Source organism: Dipteris shenzhenensis, chromosome 24 (assembly GCF_047967505.1).
Source record: "Dipteris shenzhenensis isolate YYH24624 ecotype China chromosome 24, Dip_SZ_1.0, whole genome shotgun sequence".
Classification (NCBI taxonomy): domain Eukaryota; kingdom Viridiplantae; phylum Streptophyta; class Polypodiopsida; order Gleicheniales; family Dipteridaceae; genus Dipteris; species Dipteris shenzhenensis.
The window spans coordinates 44,117,982-44,138,311 of record NC_141619.1 but is presented as its reverse complement, the minus strand read 5'-3'; the positions used below and the strand labels follow the sequence as shown (position 1 = coordinate 44,138,311).

Below are 20,330 nucleotides of genomic sequence, written 5' to 3'. Positions count from 1 at the left end.
GTTCTGAATTGGTGTCTTTAACAATTTTTCATTTGCATGGACCCATTTTGGACATGAAGGGTGGCAAGCTAGAATGAAAGTGATGGGATGCACTTCTACATGTATGATAGTGACCAACGTGCCAAGTCCATCAATTAAAACTATTTTTAACTCACACCAAAACCTTGACATAGCAATTAATGAGGAAATGTTTAACAAGCATTTAAAATGTTGTCCTCATGGTGGTTATCTTCCCCATCTTTCTCTATCTCTCTACCATTCGTGTTAGCCAAAGCTCGTGTATTCCTCAACCTAACCTCAGAGCATGTGACAAGTGTGGCCAAGTTTTTGGCATAGCTAAAAATTTGAGAATCTAGCATACTATTTTAAATGGGGGTGTAGTTGGAGATAGTATTATAAAGTAGGAAGTGGTGGCAAAAGCCCTCCTCCAATGGCACGGTGACAGGTAACTTGACATTTTCATTCGAGTGTCACTTGTGCTTTTCCATGAATCCCCTTCCCCTCTCACTTCAACCGAGCAAATTTAAGTTGCATTCTTAGCTGAGTACGGGAACATACTATACTAGCTACCATCGACTCTTTCACTTACCATTGAAATAATTCAAGTTTAATGTGTCGAACTTAGAGACGATACAAAAGGCCATTACGTAGCTGATGGCAAGGCTACACTCAAGGTTGGGATCCACACTACATTGTCGCCATAGTTCCAATGGCAAATCAGCTCACCACGCTGCACCTTCAGCTCCGCCCACACCTCATTCTGTAGGCTCCTAAGCTTAGCTTCGTGATGACAAGACGCCACAGCTGATATCAGTTTGCCTTCATCCGTTTCTAGCTCGACTTTGAATACCTTGCTGCCCCGAAGATAATGGCAGTAAAAAACCTGGTATGGGAACATCGCATTGTGACATGCTACTGTTCCCCTCGAGGCAGACTTCATCTCAACCACGCTTCTCACTGTTGGCGCTTCCCCCGCTGGCATGAGGTCGCCCACCATAAATTCTAGATCTCTTGATCCAATTACTGATACCGCAAAATCTACCATCTCTTCGAGGCACGCCACACAAGCCTTCAGTTCGTCCTCTCTCGGATCAGCTTCGCAAATGGTTAGTGTCTCCGCCATGCTGGTTGCCATGTGAGAACTGTTGGAGAAGCCAAACAATCGTAAGAGCTCTGGTAGCCCCTGGCTGCGGAGTGGCAGTTCGCTTGCCAGAGCACGAGGCAAAAATGCCCTTCCGGGAACGGGTTTGTGTTGTTCGGTTAGCCGGATTCTGTTCCCTAAACTGAGTTGCCTTTCTCCGAAAAACATTCTGAGCTTCATGCCTTTAAGCGACTTATTTTGGTTTCTGCTAGAGGAGAGGAAATAGCTGCCAAACGAATATAACAGTACAGGAACCACGTCAATGCTCTGGTCGCATAAGAAGCCTGCTTCATCACACAACGCCGAGAAATCGCCGGGCATCGTCCCAGATTTCAACTGTGCAACTAGTTTCGCGGCAGCAAAGTCATCAATTGGTGAAATACGGGTTGCCAATATCGGCGGTACTCCCACACCAAGCGTGAAGTCTTGCAATGCGCTACCCCATGCAAAGGCCCGGCCTGCAAAATCGTTCTCCCAGACCAATATGGACACTATCTGTTGGTAAACACGGTCGACAAGAAGACTGTCAGTATAATGCCTTAAAACTTCAAATAGGTTCTTGAAATTTGAAGGGGATATAAGCACGCTTGCACGTAACGGGTGGAGATTAACGACTGCAATAGAGTTCATTTTCAACAAAACAGCCAGATTTTTCCAATGATGGACGCAATGAAAACGCGATATCTTTAGCCAGGGAAAATCGAACAGAACCGAAATCAAACAGAAATAACCAGGATGGTGAAGCTTGAGCTGATCTGCATGAAGCTAATGATTCCCGTCCGATGACTCCGATCCATGAGGAAAATGCCACTCGTTATAATGCGAACGTCAAATGCTACTACAGGATCGATGAATGAGCATGGAAACTAAATGGGCTCGCAGTAGCTTTCTACACATCCGCAAACAGGAATTACCGAGGAACTGCCAGATGTACTGAAAAGCGTGGATGAGGGAAAGAGATAGAGGATAAAGCGAACTGAACGAGTTTAAAAAGCGTGCGCGCACTAGCCTTCTATACTTCCGTGAACGCAAAGGTAAGCTGCACGCCGGCCGCTACCACGTATCTGTCCAACAGTCAAGGCAGAACGTTCACGGTTCAACCTAGAGTCTAGACAAGGCTGCTACTACCTAGATGTGCCTGGCAGCTTATTAGAAGTTATGCCCGATCATCCACGTATCCTGTAGACAAGAATCTTGTGTCATTCAAAGCGCAGTCCCGTGCTTGTTTCGAGGCACAGGGTCCCTGGAAGTTAGCACCCGAAGAAAAAGCCCTTCGAAGTTTCAGTCTTCCTTTAGACTAGTCGCCTGCAGTTAGCTCCAACCAACATTTTTTACAAGAAATATAACTAGATATCCATACTTCCAAGAATTCTGAAAACACAATACGGAACTAAACCCTTCAATCTCCCAAAAAACGTTTAACAAGCAAATTCAAACATTGCTACAGAAACAAGGGGACACACTTTGTGTGCCCGACAGCACTGCCCATTGTCTATGTTCTATAAAGTACGGCGCCCATTCTTCTATTAAAGTTTGTAGACAAAGTTTATAAATATTTTGAGTCAGATTGTATGCTGTCAGAAATACTTTCTTCGAAATTTTAAAAAAAAAGTTTAAAGATTACAATTATGTAAATAAAAAAATATATTTGATATAATCTTTGTTGACAGAGAGTCTAATAGAAATTGTTTTGCTTTGATTAATCACTACCATGGTTATAATCCATAATGTACAAGCTGGCAAGCGCCTTTTAACGCATAAAGCACAAGTTGTCAAGCGCCTAATAGCGCTCCAAGTGCATTTGGGATCCACATAAGAAACACACAAAGTAAATGCCTACAGAAGGAGTCCAAAACAGTTCGAAACAAAGGTTTTGGCACCATCGCAATCTCTTATGTATCCCGAGGCTATCTCAGCTCCTATTCCAATTGTGGACATGAGCGCTCTAGTACACACCAAAAGGAAAGGAAGTTTGGAGAACCAGTTGCATAAGAGACGCATGTTTGAGCTGAGTTGGGAAGCACACCTTAGTATTGCCATCAATGGAATGCTCCACTTGCACCATGACGGCTTTCCAACAATTGCCTATTGCTTGAAACTACCTCTTCCAGTGCAGAACTACGAATGGTGAATTCGTTCCAAAAGGGAGGTTGCGGTGGAGGTCCTTCGGCCAATTTGCCAACCTCCAATGACATGTTTGTTGATTTTATCCTCAAGGTCACGATCGACCCCAATGTGGTTGAGCATGTTGCATGGAGCTGGAATAGCTTGCATATACCTTCGTTGTTGTCCTAAGCCTCTGTCAAAGCTATCACTCTTCCTTGTCGGACAATGTAACTAACCATAATGGTACTGAACTCGTCGAGGCTCTCTCCACCCGTTGGTTCACACATAGCAGCCAATGCTCTAGGCAGGTAACTATCTATGGCAACGGCAACAACATCAAGGCCACTGTTATAGACGAGTACGATTTGGAGAATGGATGCAATGAGGAGCGTGATTACCCATCACCCTGTGCCAACAATGACGTAGATGCCTGGGGATGCTCTTGGAGTGTCTCAAGATGATCCCAATCGATCTTGCTTACTGGTCAACAAGACAAACAGGAGGTGTATGACAAAGCTTCAGTTCATGCATTGGACAACAAGGCAAACAGGAGGTGCAGGACAAAGCTTCCACTCATGCATTGCCTGAGGACTCACAAACGGGACTGGCCAAGCCGCATTACCCACAAGGAAGGTGACGAAAGAACACTGGAGGTGTCAACTGCAAAGCGTGAGACTAGTGCGGTTCCTACCATAAGACCCCCAAATCCTGTTTCGGTAATCACAAAAACAGGAGAAGGACAAAAAAGAAGAATTGGCGTTGGTATGTATTGTATGTGTATGCGAGCGTTTGACATGGGAAAAATCGTGTGGCAGCAGGGCATGAACAAAGACATTCTCCAAAAATTAAAAAAGAGAGGAGGAGGTCTACTGCTCTGAATTACTATCACTCGTACTTTCCTCCTCCTCATGGCTAGAGAGGTCACTCGATACTCTTCTTGGACTATGTATGTACTCACGGTCCAAGAAGATATCTACACAAACCATTATATCTTTGATAGTCTCCTCCTTGTTAATGAGTGGCTCAAAGTGGTCTCTCCAATGCTTGTGGAGATCCTGTAGGCTGTTTCGTGCGACTCTCAAAAAATGCCGCTCTCGACGCGATCGGTCTGGACCCCACTCATGCGCATGCACTTCGACGTTAAACTTTATCCAATCTACATCATGCATAATTTTCTCTGCTACGTGTGATAATGGAGTATTGATGTCTTGAATGACAGCAACATGGGGAACCAAGTTGGGGTTTACGGAAGAATGTCGAGCCTGAAGGGTGTTCCATTTTTAATATGTTTGAAAAACACAACCAAATACGAGCATATAAAACACATTATAAATCATATCAGGGCACTCATTCAAGATACGTAAAAGAATTCAAGGTACAAATAATTTTCATTCACGTTCACTTCTATTCAAAAAATTATATACATCACACAAGCCAACATATTCCGAAAAGATAATTCTAGGAAACTTTATTGCATCCATTGTCCTTTATTCCACAATCTGCTCCAATCACATTCCCTATCACCCAATCTGCTTTATCTACCTCAACTTTTGTACATTTGATTCTTTGCTTTTCCCTTCTCTACTTCATCATTCCTCAATCTTTAAAGTCTCCCCTCCTTTCTTCTTTGTCTCAAACCACTCCCCTTCTCTATCTCTCACCATTCCCTTCTAGTCTATTACTTGTTCCCTTCCCATCACTCTCTTGTTGTTCCCTTCTTGTCGTTTTCCTCCTTCCACTCCTTCCACTCTGCTACTCCTCATCGCTCTCTTGAGCATCACTTCCTTCTCATCTCTCCCTTCTCGTCCCTCTCTCTCTCTGTGCTACTCCCAATGGCCCTTAGCGACTACTACTCCTAATGGCCCCTATTGAAGAATCTCTGATAGCATACTTGGAGGAGCTGTACCATCAATATTATGATATAAACAATAAGGAGGTAGATGTACCATCGCTCCCTGGGATGCGTCTATGTCCCTCCACACACACAACATGGGCAATGATTATTTCGACCAGAACAACACAAATCACAAAATCTTGGAGGATTCTATTGAGTGTATGCTGAACTATATCCAAGAGGAAGGCCATGCACCCAAGGAAGCTCCTTAGAGTAAGGAGCAAAAGAAAAAATAAGTGAAGGATAAGAAGAAGAAGAGAGATGACAAAGGAGAGGGTAGCACTCCATCGAAGACTAAATGATGAGAATACCAAAGTATTATAGAGTACTCTAATTTGGAGAATGTAATTATAGTTCTAGTATATGAGAGGAAGCCCTCTCTTGGATATTTGTTATGCTCTATGATGCGATTATGTTTTATCCCTCTCTTTGTTATTTGTTATGCTATATGTTTTGAAAATAGAGAAAAGATAGAGGGAAAAGAGAGGAGAAGAGGGGTAGAGAGGAAAAGAGAGGGAAAGAGAGAAAAGAGGGAAAAAAGAGGAGAAAAGAGAGAAAAAAGAAAAAAGAGAGAAGAAAAGAGGGGAAATAAGGAAGAAAGAGAGGAAATAAGATAGAAAAGAGAGGAAATTAAAGAGAAAGAGAGAGGGGATAAACAGAATGTGAAAATAATAGAAAGGGAAAAGGAGATGTGTGAATGAAAAGAGAGGATGGAAGAGGAAAACCGAGGGGAGAAAGAGGGAAAAGAGGGAGGGAACAGAGAGGAGAAAACAGAGGGGAAAAGAGAAGAGATGAAATAAGAGAAGAGAGGAAATAAGTGAAGAGATGAGAAGCTAGGGGAAAAGAGAGGAAATAAGAGGAGAGATGAGAAGCAAGGGGAAAAGAGAGGAAAAGAGAGGGAAAGAGAGGGAAAGAGCAAGGAGGAATAGGGAGGGAAAGACGGGAAAAAAGGGAGGACAAATAGAGGACAAAAGAGAGAAAAGAGAGGAGAAAAGAGAGGGGAGAAAGAGGGAAAAGAGAGGGGGAAAGAGGGAGGGAAAAGAGACGAGAAACGAGAGGGGAAAATAGGGTCCAGAGGGAAAAGAGAGGAAATAAGAGAAGAGAGGAAATAAGAGGAGAGAGAAGAAGAGAGCATATAAGAGAAGAGAGGGAAAGAGAGGGAAAGAGGGGGGAGGAAGAGGGAGGGAAAGAGGGGAAAAGAGGGAGTAAAAACAGAGGAGGAAAGAGAGGAAAGAGAGGAGAAAAAAGAGGGGAGAAAGAGGGAAAAGAGAGGAGAAAAGAGGGAGGGAAAAGAGAGAGAAAAGAGGGAGGGAAACGAGAGGAAATAAGAGAAGAGATCAAATAAGAGGAGAGCAGAAATAAGACGAGAGAGGAGAAGAGAGGGGAGAAGATATGAAATAAGAGAAGAGACGGAAAGACAGGAAAAGAGAGGGGAGGAAGAGGGAGGGAAAGAGTGGAAAAGGGGGCAGAAAAAGAGAGGAGAAAAGAGAGAAAAGAGAGGAGAAAAGAGGGAAAATAAAAGAGAGAGAGGAAAAGAGAGGGGAGGAAGAGGGAGGGAAAGAGGGGAAAAGAGGGAGGAAAAAGAGAAGAGAAAAGAGGGAAAAGAGAGAAAAGAGAGAACACAAAGGAGAAAAGAGAGTTGAGAAAGAGGGAAAACATAGGGGAAAAGAGGGAGGGAAAAGAGAGGAGAAAAGAGAGGGGAAAAGCTAAGTATAGAAAGTGGAAACCTATACATGGCCATAGGTCTTGCGACCTTAATTTAGACTAGGGTAGTTGAGTAGTATCTAGGATATCGAAAATAGTGATTCATTTGGAATGATCACTGAAAGGGTCCATAGTCCTACCTAGGTGTTGGACTAGGTGGTGGACATGTAAGCGCTTAGTAAGCTCTAGTGACCCTAGCTCTGGTGACCTTAGAGAGATCTCAAGTAATTGGTGAGTCGTCAGGGACACATGACTATGGGTGGATCCATAATTAGACCTTGTGGTCTAGAATGAGTACTCAAGCAAGATTTGGTGATCTTGATCTTGTAAGTTAGGCTTATCTTCTAAATTTTGGGTCTGATCAACCTAAAACTAATGGTTCCAAACTGGTCACTTGGAACTTGGACCAATGCATGCATATGAGAGAGATAGATTAGGAAATAGTATCTTATTGGAAAGGAAAAGTAGAATGGAAATGGATTCCTACTAACCCTAATGGATAAAGTCGAATTAATTAATCTTTGTAGGAATGTCCAAAGCAAAGGAGCACATGGACAACACAACATGAAAGATAAGTACTATGTCTTTCTTATTGATTTATTTGGGAATTTGATTTAAAGGAACATACTAATGTTGGACTTGTTTGGCAGGATTACTAGACATGAAGATGAAACATTAAAGATGTTGTATAGAAGTTTATGCAAGAAACTAATGAGTGTTAAAGACCATGAAGGCAAAGAAGAGTACCTAGTAGATGAGAACATCTATGTCCCAAGCAAGAGGGCATGTCATGACTTGATTTTATAGCCTAGAATGTATTAGGCTAGGTTGATTGAAATGTACTAATTAGAAGGTAGGCTAGGTAGGCTTAAATGACTAAGGTATTGGATATGTTAATTGATTAATATAAATGGAGCACTCACACATGTAGGTCCTAGGATAGGAATGGGTAGGAATGCATGGGTATGCATTAATAAATGGTAGGCATAAAGTGTCATAGGCTAAGGGTAGAATAATGTGGTATGCCCAAGGGATGGATCCCAAGAGGCATGAGGGGTTGTGACCTCTCGTATGCATGAAGTGTGTGCATGAGGCATTATGCATTCATATGTGATATGTGGATTGTAGGAGCATTCTAGTAGTTGTCAATAGCAAAATTATACACACATGGGCACTCCTTCCACCCCATTTGGAGGGCCAATGCTTCTCAATTTATGCATCATTCTTTCACACATGTGCATCCTCCATCCGGTTCGTGATAATTGTGGAATCATGGGGGCTAACTTTGTACAAGATAGCTGAGCAAGTGCTTCTGATACCAATCTTCTCTTCTCGTAGCAGTAATTAGATTATTGTGGGACCATATGTGACATCTATGAAGTTGATTTTAGACTTTAATATTTTTATTCTTAATGTCAGGCAAACTATGAATGACTTGAGATCTCGTTGTGTTGGAGCATTTCTCCATGGGGATCGATGCCCATGTCTTCCTGATGAATGCAAAATCTACAAGCCACCTGGATCCTCATCATGTGTTGCAAGGGAGACCAAGGTCTCTGTGGGAGCCAGTGGTTTGACCAAATGGAGACCATGAGTGGCACCGCATTGAATGCATTCCTGGCACATGCAAGCTCCAAATGAAATGAGGGAAGACAACCATGTTGCTCTAAAATGGACGAGATTTGAAAATGTCAATGTTGAAAGATCTAATAAAAAGAGATGGCTACTATTGTATATGAGCACTCAGCCAAAGGAGCTTATAGGTCACGTGGTTCAATCCATCCCAAAATATGTGCTTCATAATTTTATGGCGACTAGCTGGCAATATAAAATTTAGGACGTGCCTTGCCAATTTTCCCCATGACACTATTGTCTCTGACATAGATTTCACTGAAAATTATTCATTTCAAGAATAAGATGAGATACAAAGTGCTCACTGGTACAACAAGCAGATAACAATTCTTGTGCATATCATGTACATCCATTAGCTTGATTCTTCTATGACTGATGCCAATCTGCTTGCTGACTTAAAGGAGTCCACGTTAGTGCAACACACATACCATTGCTACATTTTAGATGATAGGGAACATGGCACCTTATTTGTGCAGCATGGCATGCACCTTATTTTAGATGATAGGGAAAATGGCACCTTATTTGTGCAGCATGCTTTTCTACTACATTAGGAATGGCTGAAAAATCAGAATCCCCATGCAAAAAATATAAAACAACATTGGGTGTGGTCAGATGGTGCTACCTTCTAATTTAAATCATCACGTGGATTCTACTTTTTCTCAAGATTCAAATCGCTGACCAGTCTAGACATGATGTGGAATTTCTTTGGGTCTAGCCATGGCAAGTGTGAACATGATGGATGCTGGTGTTGTATTAAGCAAGATCTATTTAAACACTAATTAACATGCCCTCAATAAAAGCTCAATGATTCCCATGATGCTTTAACATGGCTTACAAACAAGCTCTCCACAGGCGCGCATTCAATATACTGTAAACAAAGCCTTAAGAATAGTGTAGTACAGAGTGTTGCATGAAGTGAAAGTGAATGAAGTGCAAAGGAGAATCTAGCACAATTGCAAGAAAATTAAAGGAGTCCATGGTTTGCACAGCATATTATGGGGCTTTTCAAACAATCACCTGATTAAAATAAGAAAACTTTCTTGTTTCTGCAATGCGTGCATCATAGGGGATCATGATAATTGTTGTGAGAACATTGTAGCTATGAAGACATGGGAGCAAGTTCAAGTTTTCCCTCTACGTTCAAATGGAGTGACAAATAATAAAGAGACAAACAACAACTTACCATAGTGTGGGGAGATTTCAATGACCTCACTGACTGTCTAAAAGAGGGGGATAACTTTGCAGTTGTCGCTGTCTCTGGGGAGAATGAGGAAGATGACCCATACTTTGTGTTTTAGCACACAAAACCTAAGAACAAGGCTGAGGAAGCATTTAATGATGATTGGGGAACAACAAGTTATGAGAAGTGGAATGTAGTAGTTCGAGGCTTTTGGTACCAAAAAACATCCAAGAGAGGCCACAATTACGAACTATCGAGGAACTATCACATAAGAGTCCTTACACTTTTATGTACTCTCATCTAGTAAGAGCTATTAAGTTCTAGATGCAACTTGTGCCACAACAAAAGAAGGGCAAGAGTATCTTCAAATTGGATTTAGACACGCATGAGCACATCTTGGGGTGTCTTAGAGTAGTGGACAAGCACGACTAATATAGTACTAAGAAAATGTAGTCTCATTGCAAGGAAACAATATTTCACTTATCTTGGAAAATGAAAAATGTCTTTGAGACTACCCTTCTTTTAATAAATCCCAAACTAACCACCCCACTTGTTTTTGTAATTGTTCTTGTAAATCCCAAGTAACAAATCCCATGCTTGTTTTTAGTACATGCCAAACAACCAGCATGCTAGTTTTATTAAATCCTATAACTAATCCACAAATCTTAAACGAATGAATTGTATGAAATTTATCTTGTCTTGTAATAATAGAAGCAAACCACCACGCTGGTGGTAGTCTTAGTATGCAACCAACCACCACATTCGCGACCACTTATCCTAAACTATTGTCATGCTATCCTAAACTTTGTTGCAAAGTGCTATACTAAAACAGCCCCCTTTAGGCTGGTTATCTTTAACGGTCAGATTTTAGCCACCAGTCTACTTAAGACATTAGAGTAGTCCTATTTTAATGGTTCATCCACCTCGTGTATTAAGCAGTCATGTATTAAATCGAGATCCATCCAAGTTTACTTTGGTCGACTACAATAAGATCGGTTAATAGTTTACACATGCAGACCTGAGATAATTTGTATATGCTCACAAAATATTATGCTCACATATTATTGACACTAATAAGAATAAGCCAATTGTCTTTCCACAGACATTTAAGTATTAACATGGAAGTAGGTCGACACAAAATCAGATATTACTAGCACGATAGATCATGGATGATGGCAATCCAAGAAAGTCCACAAGTCCAAGAAATGCCAGCAATATTTTTACTAAAACAAAAATACGATGATATTTTATGGCTCGAGCAATCTTATCAAGCTCTATGTGGCAAGCATCTCCTAGCTCTTTAGGCCAGTCTGATGCACTATTGCAGACCTCATTACACACGGACCACCGACTGCTTGCTTGCCTCTACTGACTTGTATGCCCTTAGTAACTCCTCCTTTTGCTCGAGGTCCTCTTCATCTTGGTCTTGTTGCTCTATACAACTTCATACTGCCATAATGCCTTGCCAAAAGAAACCTACATCATGATCTTGACAAGTAACTAAAAGGAGCAGGAAAAATGATCCACAGAAATTAATATTTACTGCATGTGCCGACTCCAAGTCATACAGCCAATTGCAAGGCATGTCCTCCTTGTAGCTATTATTCCTCCCCTTCTTTGAGTCTGGTTCTACATGGAGGTCATCCAATAGTGTTATCAGATATAGTACATGATCATTCCAAATACTTTTGGGTATGCCATAGATTTGTAGTTTGTGGATCATTCTATAGAGTTTCGGGGGTGGATCTCAGAATAGGCTCTTAGCTATGTCTGCACTGTACTTAAATAGGGAGAGAGCTCATTGAGCTCGGTCTTCTCATTCTTCTTTCATATGACTTGACATGTCCACCTCTCATCATTCAAATGAGGTGGGTAGTCTTATCTATCACCATGTTGGAACTCTTGCAAAGATATGCAAAGATAATGTACAAGCAATGACTTCCATACATGAAAGTTACATAAAGAATCACAAACACATGGGATGATGTTGCAAGAATCTATATGAACTCCAAACCAATGAAGTGTAAACGAATCCTAAATCCTCAATGAATGAATTGTATGACATTCATATTCATATTGTAATAATAGATGAAAACCACCACATTAATGATAGTTAATATCCTAGTGTGCAAGAGAGTTCATTGAGCTCGACCTTCTCATTCTTCTTTCATATGACCTGACATGTCCACCTCTCATCATTCGGCACTTAAATAGAGAGAGAGTTCATTGAGCCCAACCTACTCCTTTTTCTTTCATATGACCTGACATGTCCACCTCTCATCATTCGCGGCTAAGGTGGGTTCTGAGCTTTTGTTCCTTAGCTGATTCTTTGTGAGTTCCTCTACAATTCACACCTATAGACCTTTCAACTTGTTGGATTATCTAAGAACTTGCATTCTTTCATCCCTTGACTCGAAGATGATAATTCCTTATGCTCCTTCTTGAGCTATCTCAAAGTTGAGATCACCCAATTCAATGCCTAGTAAAGATTTGCTGAGTTTTTCACAGGTCTCTTCCTAAGAATCCTTTGCTACGTTCCAATTGTCTGGTAATCCTCCAATCTTGAGCTTCTTTGAGTTGAGAAACCTTTCAGCTTGCTCCTTTACTTCCTTCTATAGTCATGCAAAGTCAAAGGAGCTCTTTACTTCTCCTTTGATCTCTCCCTTGAGCTTCTTATGCATCTCTTCAATTTGTTTAGATACTAATTCATCATCTAAAACTGAAATGGATATTGGTTTGTTTAGCTTTAGCTCATTCACTTTCACTCTCTCCTCTAGATCTTGAAAATTTTCCTTCAATTCATTGTTCTCCTTCTTTCATTTCCTCCATCATCTGATCTTTGTCTATGTTCAATGCATTCTGCATGTTGCAAAGCCATTTGTAAAGTGCCTCCTTTTTGGATCTCTAATCTTCAAGATGCTTTTGCATCATTGCTAGCTCCTTCTTCGTGATGTCCCCATCCATTCTAGCATCTTCAAGCCTATCCTAGAGCTCCTTGATGCACTTCTCTTCTTCTTCTCTTCTATGCCTTTCCATGTTAATCATTTATGTAGCAGCCTCAGCTTGCTCTCATGCCTACAAGGCCCTCGCTTCTATCTCCTTTATCTTGGCTTCAGCACCCTCCTTGAGATTTTTCCCAAGTTGCATTGCCTTTGCTACATCAATGGATTTCTCTTGTAAGACATCTTCTTATCATATTGTTCAAAAATCCGTTTGAGGGTATATGTCATCAAGTGCATTGCAACTTTCTTCAAACATGCAATCCCTTTCCATCATTCATGCAATCCCTTTCTTCATTCATGCAATCACTTATTTCCATCAGTCAATATGCAATCCTTTTCTTGGAAGTGAAAGTGCAAGGGGAAGGGGAAGGGGAAGAAAAAGAGAAGGAAAAGAAAGGCGAAAGAGAAGGAAAACACAAGAAAGATTGTCAGAGCACATCTATAGGTGCATCTATCAATGCATCTGTAGGTGCAGCTGTTTATTTTCCCAAGCAGACGTGTCTATAGGCACGTCTATAGATGCGCTCCGAGACACACCTTTTTCTAAGAACTTGAAAAGGACATGCGTCCGACCACACTAGTACAAAAAACATCCGTTTGTCCTACATATGACAAAGGACGAATCCGAAGAGAGCAACTTCCAAAGAAGATCAACCGTTAAGAGACTTACCTTGGATAGAGTTATGGAAGCTTCTTGTCCTTCTTCAAAGTTGCTTCTCTTTCTTCTCTTCCTTGTTCACCCTCTGCTTCTCTTTCTTCTTCTCCTTGTTCACCCTCTTCTCTTGTGTGCTTGGGGATGATTGTGTAAGCTTGGAGATGAGTGTGGGTGCTTGGAGATAAGTGTGGATGCTCGGAGCTATGTCTGTTAATAACTAGCAGACTGAGATAACAATTTGGATTTGCCATCCACACAATTCTTCAAGTTGGTTATCACACTCTTGGAGATCATTCTTGAGAAAGAGACATCACATCCTTTCAGCTGCTCTACTGTTGCTTGAACCTCCCAAAACTTCAAGGTTCCTCTCGTATTAGGAAAGAAGTGCATTGTCTTCTTCGGCACATCTTGGCTCAAGAAGCCAAACTTTGAGAATCACTACTACTTGTAGATACTTTTATAAATGCTGATCTACACTCTAATGGTGATGAAGCGTATATATGGGGATTCTCATAGTATTCCCTGTAGATAATACACATCAAGCGAGCTACTTTGTTTACCAATCAAAGAAATCTTGATGAGAAGTTTTCAAGAAAGCTATATGAGGATGCACGGTGGGCCAAAACACCAGCTCCTAATAATATCACACTACATGCAATGTCATTCAAGAATATTGCAAGTGATGATCTAGAGTTATATGATGTGAATTTCCAAAAGCGTGCAGACTTCTCTATAGCATTTGAGAAATTTATACGGACTGATATTGTTCATGAAGGGGCACTTTATGAGAGAAGATACAAGGGTGATGATGAAAAGAAGTATATGCTATTTAGAAACAGATTCCTTGAAAGGTGCAGGTTTGAGCCCATTGATGGGCCACACTTCTATGAGGCATGTAGAAGACTCATGGTTCTTTCTTCAATTATAAGTTGAGACTAGTGACGTGCAACTATTTCATCCACAATCGTGTCTATAGTGCCGACTGTCTGACCACCCAAGATGGCAATCACCCTTTCCACTCCCGGACCCTTACACTTTCCAATTTGTCTTTGAGGGTCACCTAAGAAATGTTTGCGCATACGAGTTCCTAAACTTGTGTACTCTTCATGGAAGATGTTACATCTCCACTATGTGGTAGTTATGAGCATAACATAGTCTCAGGATTTTGTAGGGTTTCAGCCTCGTTTCTTTGGAGCCATGCTCATGGACTCTGTATGCACGTTTCAATGGATCAATAATGTGAAATTGTCAATTGTCATGTATAAAAACATTTCTCTAATCTTAAACTCTTATTTCTCGACTATGTGTTGCATGGAGAAATCATTTCCCTCATTTAAATTTCAACAACGTTCAATAAGTGCGCCAGACCTCGAGACAGAGCAACCATCCAATCGTCTTGCCCCCTCCCGACATAATTGGATGGTTATAGACATGGTAATCTACGTAGGGACCTAAGCGTGGGATGGCATATTGCCTTTTCCCACTTCTCACTCCTTCTCGAGTAAGCATCTATCTGCACTATGATCATTCGTAACATCATGCTTTGTATATGAAAGTCAGTTTTTCACACACACTAGTGCAGTAGCTAGCATTTCTCACATGCATGCTGCGGCTTGTAGGTTTCTCTCTCTCGCCTTCTACTTTTCAATCTTAATTCTTCAACACAATTATTCTAAGGATCTAAATGCATTAGTTCATGCTACAAGCAATCTACAACATCAAGACTCAAATAAATATGCAAGGAACAAGCAATTGATCAATTGAGAACATCCATGATGAAAATTATTCTCAAATTTCATTACAATAGTTGCACACAGTAAATGTTCACTCATTTACATATTCAAATGGTACACAAGTGATTCAACTTGAAGCATTGTTAATGCCTTGCAGGATGCCAACAACTGATTCGACATTTGGTCCATCGCATTTCTTTATTAATTTATTTTCATCTCCAATCAGATGTTTTCTTATCCTCATGGCCGATCCTGTAAAGATTGGTTGCAAAAGTTGCACTTCCACTTTTGCCGCCCTAGCATTGTAACAAAATCTTGCAGTTTTGAAACACTTTAGCCTTCTCCTTGAGATTGGTTTGGTGGTTGACGTTGGCCTACCCTAACTTCTCTGTTCGTCATGGTTGCTGTACGTGTAAAAGAGAAAAAACATCTCAATTATTAATATGTTTTCTGCAACTCAAGACAATGTCACTAACATGTCATCAATAACAAATGTATGTTTGCTAGACCTTTGGAGAGAGCAACGATCCAATCTTCTTGCCCCCTCTTGACATACATGGATGGTTATAGACATGGTAATCTGCTTGTAGAAATAGGCGTGGGATGGCAAGTTGCCTTTTCCCATGTCCCGCTCTTTCTCAAGTAAGCATCTATTTGCACTATGATCATTCGCATCATCATGCTCTGTAGCTAGCAATATGTATATTTTCACACACTAGTGTAGTAGCTAGCAATATCTACATTTGCACTTATCAAAATTTTTTGTTTGAAACTACGAAGTCAAGGATACTACCTAGGTTGGAAAATATTTAACATAAGTCTAGTATAATATCAACTAATTGTTCTGAGATAAGATAGGACTTTTCTTTGCACATAAATGTGCAATGTATAATACTACTAATTTCCTCTTACAAGAAAACTTAGTCTGCAATGATCTCTAACATATAATGTGTGGTTGGTACAACCTGGCAATTGCGAGCTACACAATTGGCTAGACTATCTGCAAGTTGTTATCAGTAGCTAGCAAATGCGAGCCACAATTGACGAAAGCCATGTATTTTCTTATTACTAATAAGTACATATAAACTATAATATAACATTTTCCATGTGCGAGTAGTTACCAATCTGCATATGCAAATCACCCACTGGCACATGGTTCAAAGGCGTTTTATACCTATATGCGAGTAGTTACAAGTCAGCATAAGCGGACTCCCCACTGGCACATAGATACTTGCAATTATTGTCATATATTTTTTGCTAGTTTTTTGATATCTATATATAGGCAATATAGCTAGTCAACTATTAAAAATGTGATATTACACTACATTTTAAAAGCTAATGTGTACGAAAAAGAAACTTTTCTCCTTTTCTTTTTGTGAAAAAATTTTAAATATATTTACATGAAAACATTCTTAGAAAAATAAACTTTCAAATCAACAACCGATAACCTATCAAATTTAAGCTGCTACACATTTATCCATTTTGCATCCAAGTGTGGGTGGATATCAGCTGGCCTAAGCGAGCCCACCACCGACACTGGACACTTTTTAAAAGGATATGAAAACTCACAAAGTATTTTGGAAGCTTTCTTAATCCTTTCTTCGTTGTCCTTCTTTGTTTTTTTCGAGACCCCAGCAAAGCTAGATTCTTGGGAATGTGAATAGTATGAGGTCGGTGCACATCATATATAAGAAAATGCACCGTGCGGTATGTTTTTATTACCGCACGGTATATACCACAACCCCACGTGGTATAGTTTGAGACCGTGTGGTGTAGACAATCCCTGTGCGGTATATGTTAACACTGAGTGGTATAACTACCATGATACCACACGGTAGGTGGTTTTATCATGCGGTAATAGGCTGGAGCCAGTCTCGGTTTAAAATCATGGCGGGGGTAGTTTAAAACGCTTTTGGGGGGTCAAAAAACGTTTAAAACATTTTAATTCAGCAAATTAAAATGCCCGTTTTAATTCCCCCACAAATCCCTGCCAAAATGTTTAATCCAATTAAAATCTAGCAATTTATACATTTTGGAAATAATACATATTTAACTTTCAGATACAATACCTTTCTCCCAAGATATTTGATTTAGTAACCCTAGATTATGTGACTTCTTTAATAAAGTAATTCTAGTAACCCTAGAGTGACATGTGGGGACTTTACAAATCTAGTTTTCTTCCATGATATGCTTGGAGTACAAGCTAAAGAGGTAAAGTTGAAGATACAAAGATTGCTAAATCAAAATGGGCCAGAGGCCACGATATAGAGACAAGCAAGTTTACGTTCAAATTCTATTTCCATTTGTATATAGTGACGTGCAAATATAATCTAGGTAATTGTTTTTCAATGTCTGTAGAATAAACTTTGATAATATGTTCATATGTTGGGCATTTTGGGCAAAAGTTCTTATGGACCTATTATTTTCATACATCTCCCCCTTAAGTTACATGGGAGTTACATGAGCAACTCCCTATTCAAATATTGGATCCCCTTTTCTAGATTTTCTTTTGTTCTCCTTCGGGTCTCCTTCTTAACATAGCTCACAATTGCTTGCACATAAGGACCTCACACTCCTTTCGTGACCTTTTCATGCCATCTCATGGGGCACCATTGGATATTTTTTCCATTCTTTAAATTTTTGTTCTTTGCTTTTATCTTGAAAATCATGAATCAGATGTAGAACATTCATGAGGGGTAAAAGGGTAAAATGAAAGTAAGTAGTTCATTTTAGAATGTGTTCCACCGACCTCATAGTACATAGGACATCCAAATATACACTATAGAGCTAAATCTTGTTACGTGGAATTTCACATGTCTCAAAAGCCCAAGTTGAGGTGATGCCCAAAATTTTTATAATGTGGTCAACATATTCCCCATTGACTCTAAAAGAGTTCAACTTGGAATAGAATTGCAACGTTCTTTTCTAGCACCTCTTTGTGTATAATATAGACATTAGACATGAAATCCAAAAACATTATTCATTCATGTACAAACGATTTAAAATACGTGAAGCTTTCCAAGTTTCAAAAAAGTGCTTGTCTTAGACAATTGAAAAACAATCAAAGAAACATGATGATTTGCTATATTGTATTGGCTGAACCTGTACAATGTTTCATAACACATTGGTTGACAACCATAGTGATCTTGGGAGTCTATTAGAAATTGACTCAAATTTCAAGAGACTTCATAATAAACAATGGTGGGTGCAAATTTCCGATGAAGAGAATAAATGGATGTTTGTGTTAGAATTTTTGGGATAAAAAAGGAGACGTACATAATACATAAGAGAGCACATACGTGTTCAAGTGAAATCAAAAGTGTCAGCAAGATTCAAGAGGATAATATGAGGTATGATTCTAAACATGAGAATTTTATTGTCGTATGTTGCATGAGAGTAAATTTGAAATCAAGTTCAAGAAGTACTTAGATGCAAATAATTGTAGATTGAAAGGATTGCATACTTGTATGGTTTAAGTGCCATAAACAAGCAATTCCACAAGAAGCATGTACCAAAGAAGCTACCTTGGGATCAACATTAAATGGGTTACACTGCACTAATTGCAATATTGTCAAGAACTTGGCAATAGAGCATGGCATAATATATAAAGCATTGCTTTCTAAGGTTCCAATTTCTAGATGCTCTCGTGTGCAAGTTGTGCCAATTAGCATAGTTACAAATGTGAGTTGTGATCAAAATTTAGATTACAAACTCAACCACATCCGCAAGTCACAGGGTGGAAAACCCCACTATGGCCCTATAATTGGGGTAGGGTAAGGTATAGTTTATTGTGTGTGCTCACCTTCTTTTGCTGTTAGGAAAAGAAACTCTTACAACATATCTAGCTTGACCTTAAACACATGCATGTGTTGGGTGGCTCACAATAGCAACCATCTAAATTGTATTCATTCACTTAGTCCTTGCCACGGGGGATTCACTAGTAGTAATAAAGAGACATCACCTATGTGCAATAAATATATGAAAATTCTTCTTATCTACCCCCTATTTACGGGACCTTACCTTATAAATGTACCTTCCTTCCCTTATATAACCCCCCCCCCCCTTACACTCACGTGGTACTATATGATAAACCCTAGTGGACCCCCCAGGGTCCTTGCACCATAGTTGCATTTATGGTGGGTTACTGATTTGATTCTTTGTTAGCCATATCATTTGAATGATACAAATGAAGATTATCTTATATGATAAAGTGGACAACCCACTTGGGAGGATGGTTAAGCACTAGACCTAACCCTTAATGCATGATTAGGGAGGGTGGGTATATGTGCTTTGCCACTGGTGGGATAGTGATCCCATCCTACATGCATTGCAATCAAGGAAGATCATTAATCAGTTTCTTCATGCTTCAATAGTTAATTGTCTCCTCACTACCTTGCCTATTGTGATGAAAACTGATGCGGTGAACGAGGACAGGGGTGTCCCTTGGAGGAGGATATCAGTAGTTACAAAGTCATTACCCATCAAACTCACATGAATATATCATTAATGAGGCATATGCTTTCAAGAATTGAGCATTGACTCGCTCTATTCATAGAAAATATTTTTTGGCAAAATCAAAAAACTTCCAAGCTCATAAAATTAGAGATAAAATTCCGGTTTTCACACAATGAGAGAGCATTCCCACGCAGGTCATTTCCATGGCCTTAATTTAAAGCCAGAAAATAGCAGTCCATCCACAAAAGTTGCAATGTTCTACGGGCCTGAAGGAGCTCCCCCCAAAATCATCAATATGCTTGACATTAAGCGTGAGTTTGGCAATACATGAATTTTGGCAGCCCTCAACGAATGGAAGGTATGGATGGATGTTTCATCTTGGTGCAATGTAGCGTGGTAGCAGCAAGAAGGAGCAAAAGTAATACAGTGTTCCGGTGTTGCCATGAAAGATTTTCGCCGTAAAACCCCTGTAGTTGAGGTGGACACTAGTTGAGATGTATAAGGGAAAAGCCTGAAGGAGGCTTTTACTTTCATTTTGGGGAAAAGCCAATTTCAGGCTTCTTCAGTCGACCGCGGCCCTTGACGGACGTGGGAATCCGCTCTTGGGGGGTCAAAATCGAAATTCCTGTGGGGAAACCTAGCTTTTTCGTGAAGTGTGGCATGGGATAAGCATGGAGACTAGCGAATTTGTTAAGGGTGGTAAGTAGTACGTAGAAACCACCACCCACACAAGCACACGCGCGAGCGAACACGTTATAACGCGTCCCATCTCTCTGCTCTTGTCACTTCGAAGCTTTCGCCTCATATTCACCTGCTCCAAATTTTGCG

General features: G+C 40.2%; 1 protein-coding gene across 1 annotated transcript; it reads right to left on the bottom strand.

The window, feature by feature from the left end:
- Nucleotides 1–597: 597 nt before the first annotated feature.
- Nucleotides 598–2,081, bottom strand: LOC147886643 (BURP domain-containing protein 6-like). Its single transcript, XM_087395900.1, has 2 exons — nt 1,873–2,081; nt 598–1,636 (listed from the first exon to the last, which is right to left on the bottom strand). Exons 1-2 carry the CDS (start codon nt 1,936–1,938, stop codon nt 644–646), a joined length of 1,059 nt encoding a protein of 352 aa, XP_087252026.1. The 5' UTR covers nt 1,939–2,081; the 3' UTR covers nt 598–643.
- Nucleotides 2,082–20,330: the final 18,249 nt, after the last annotated feature.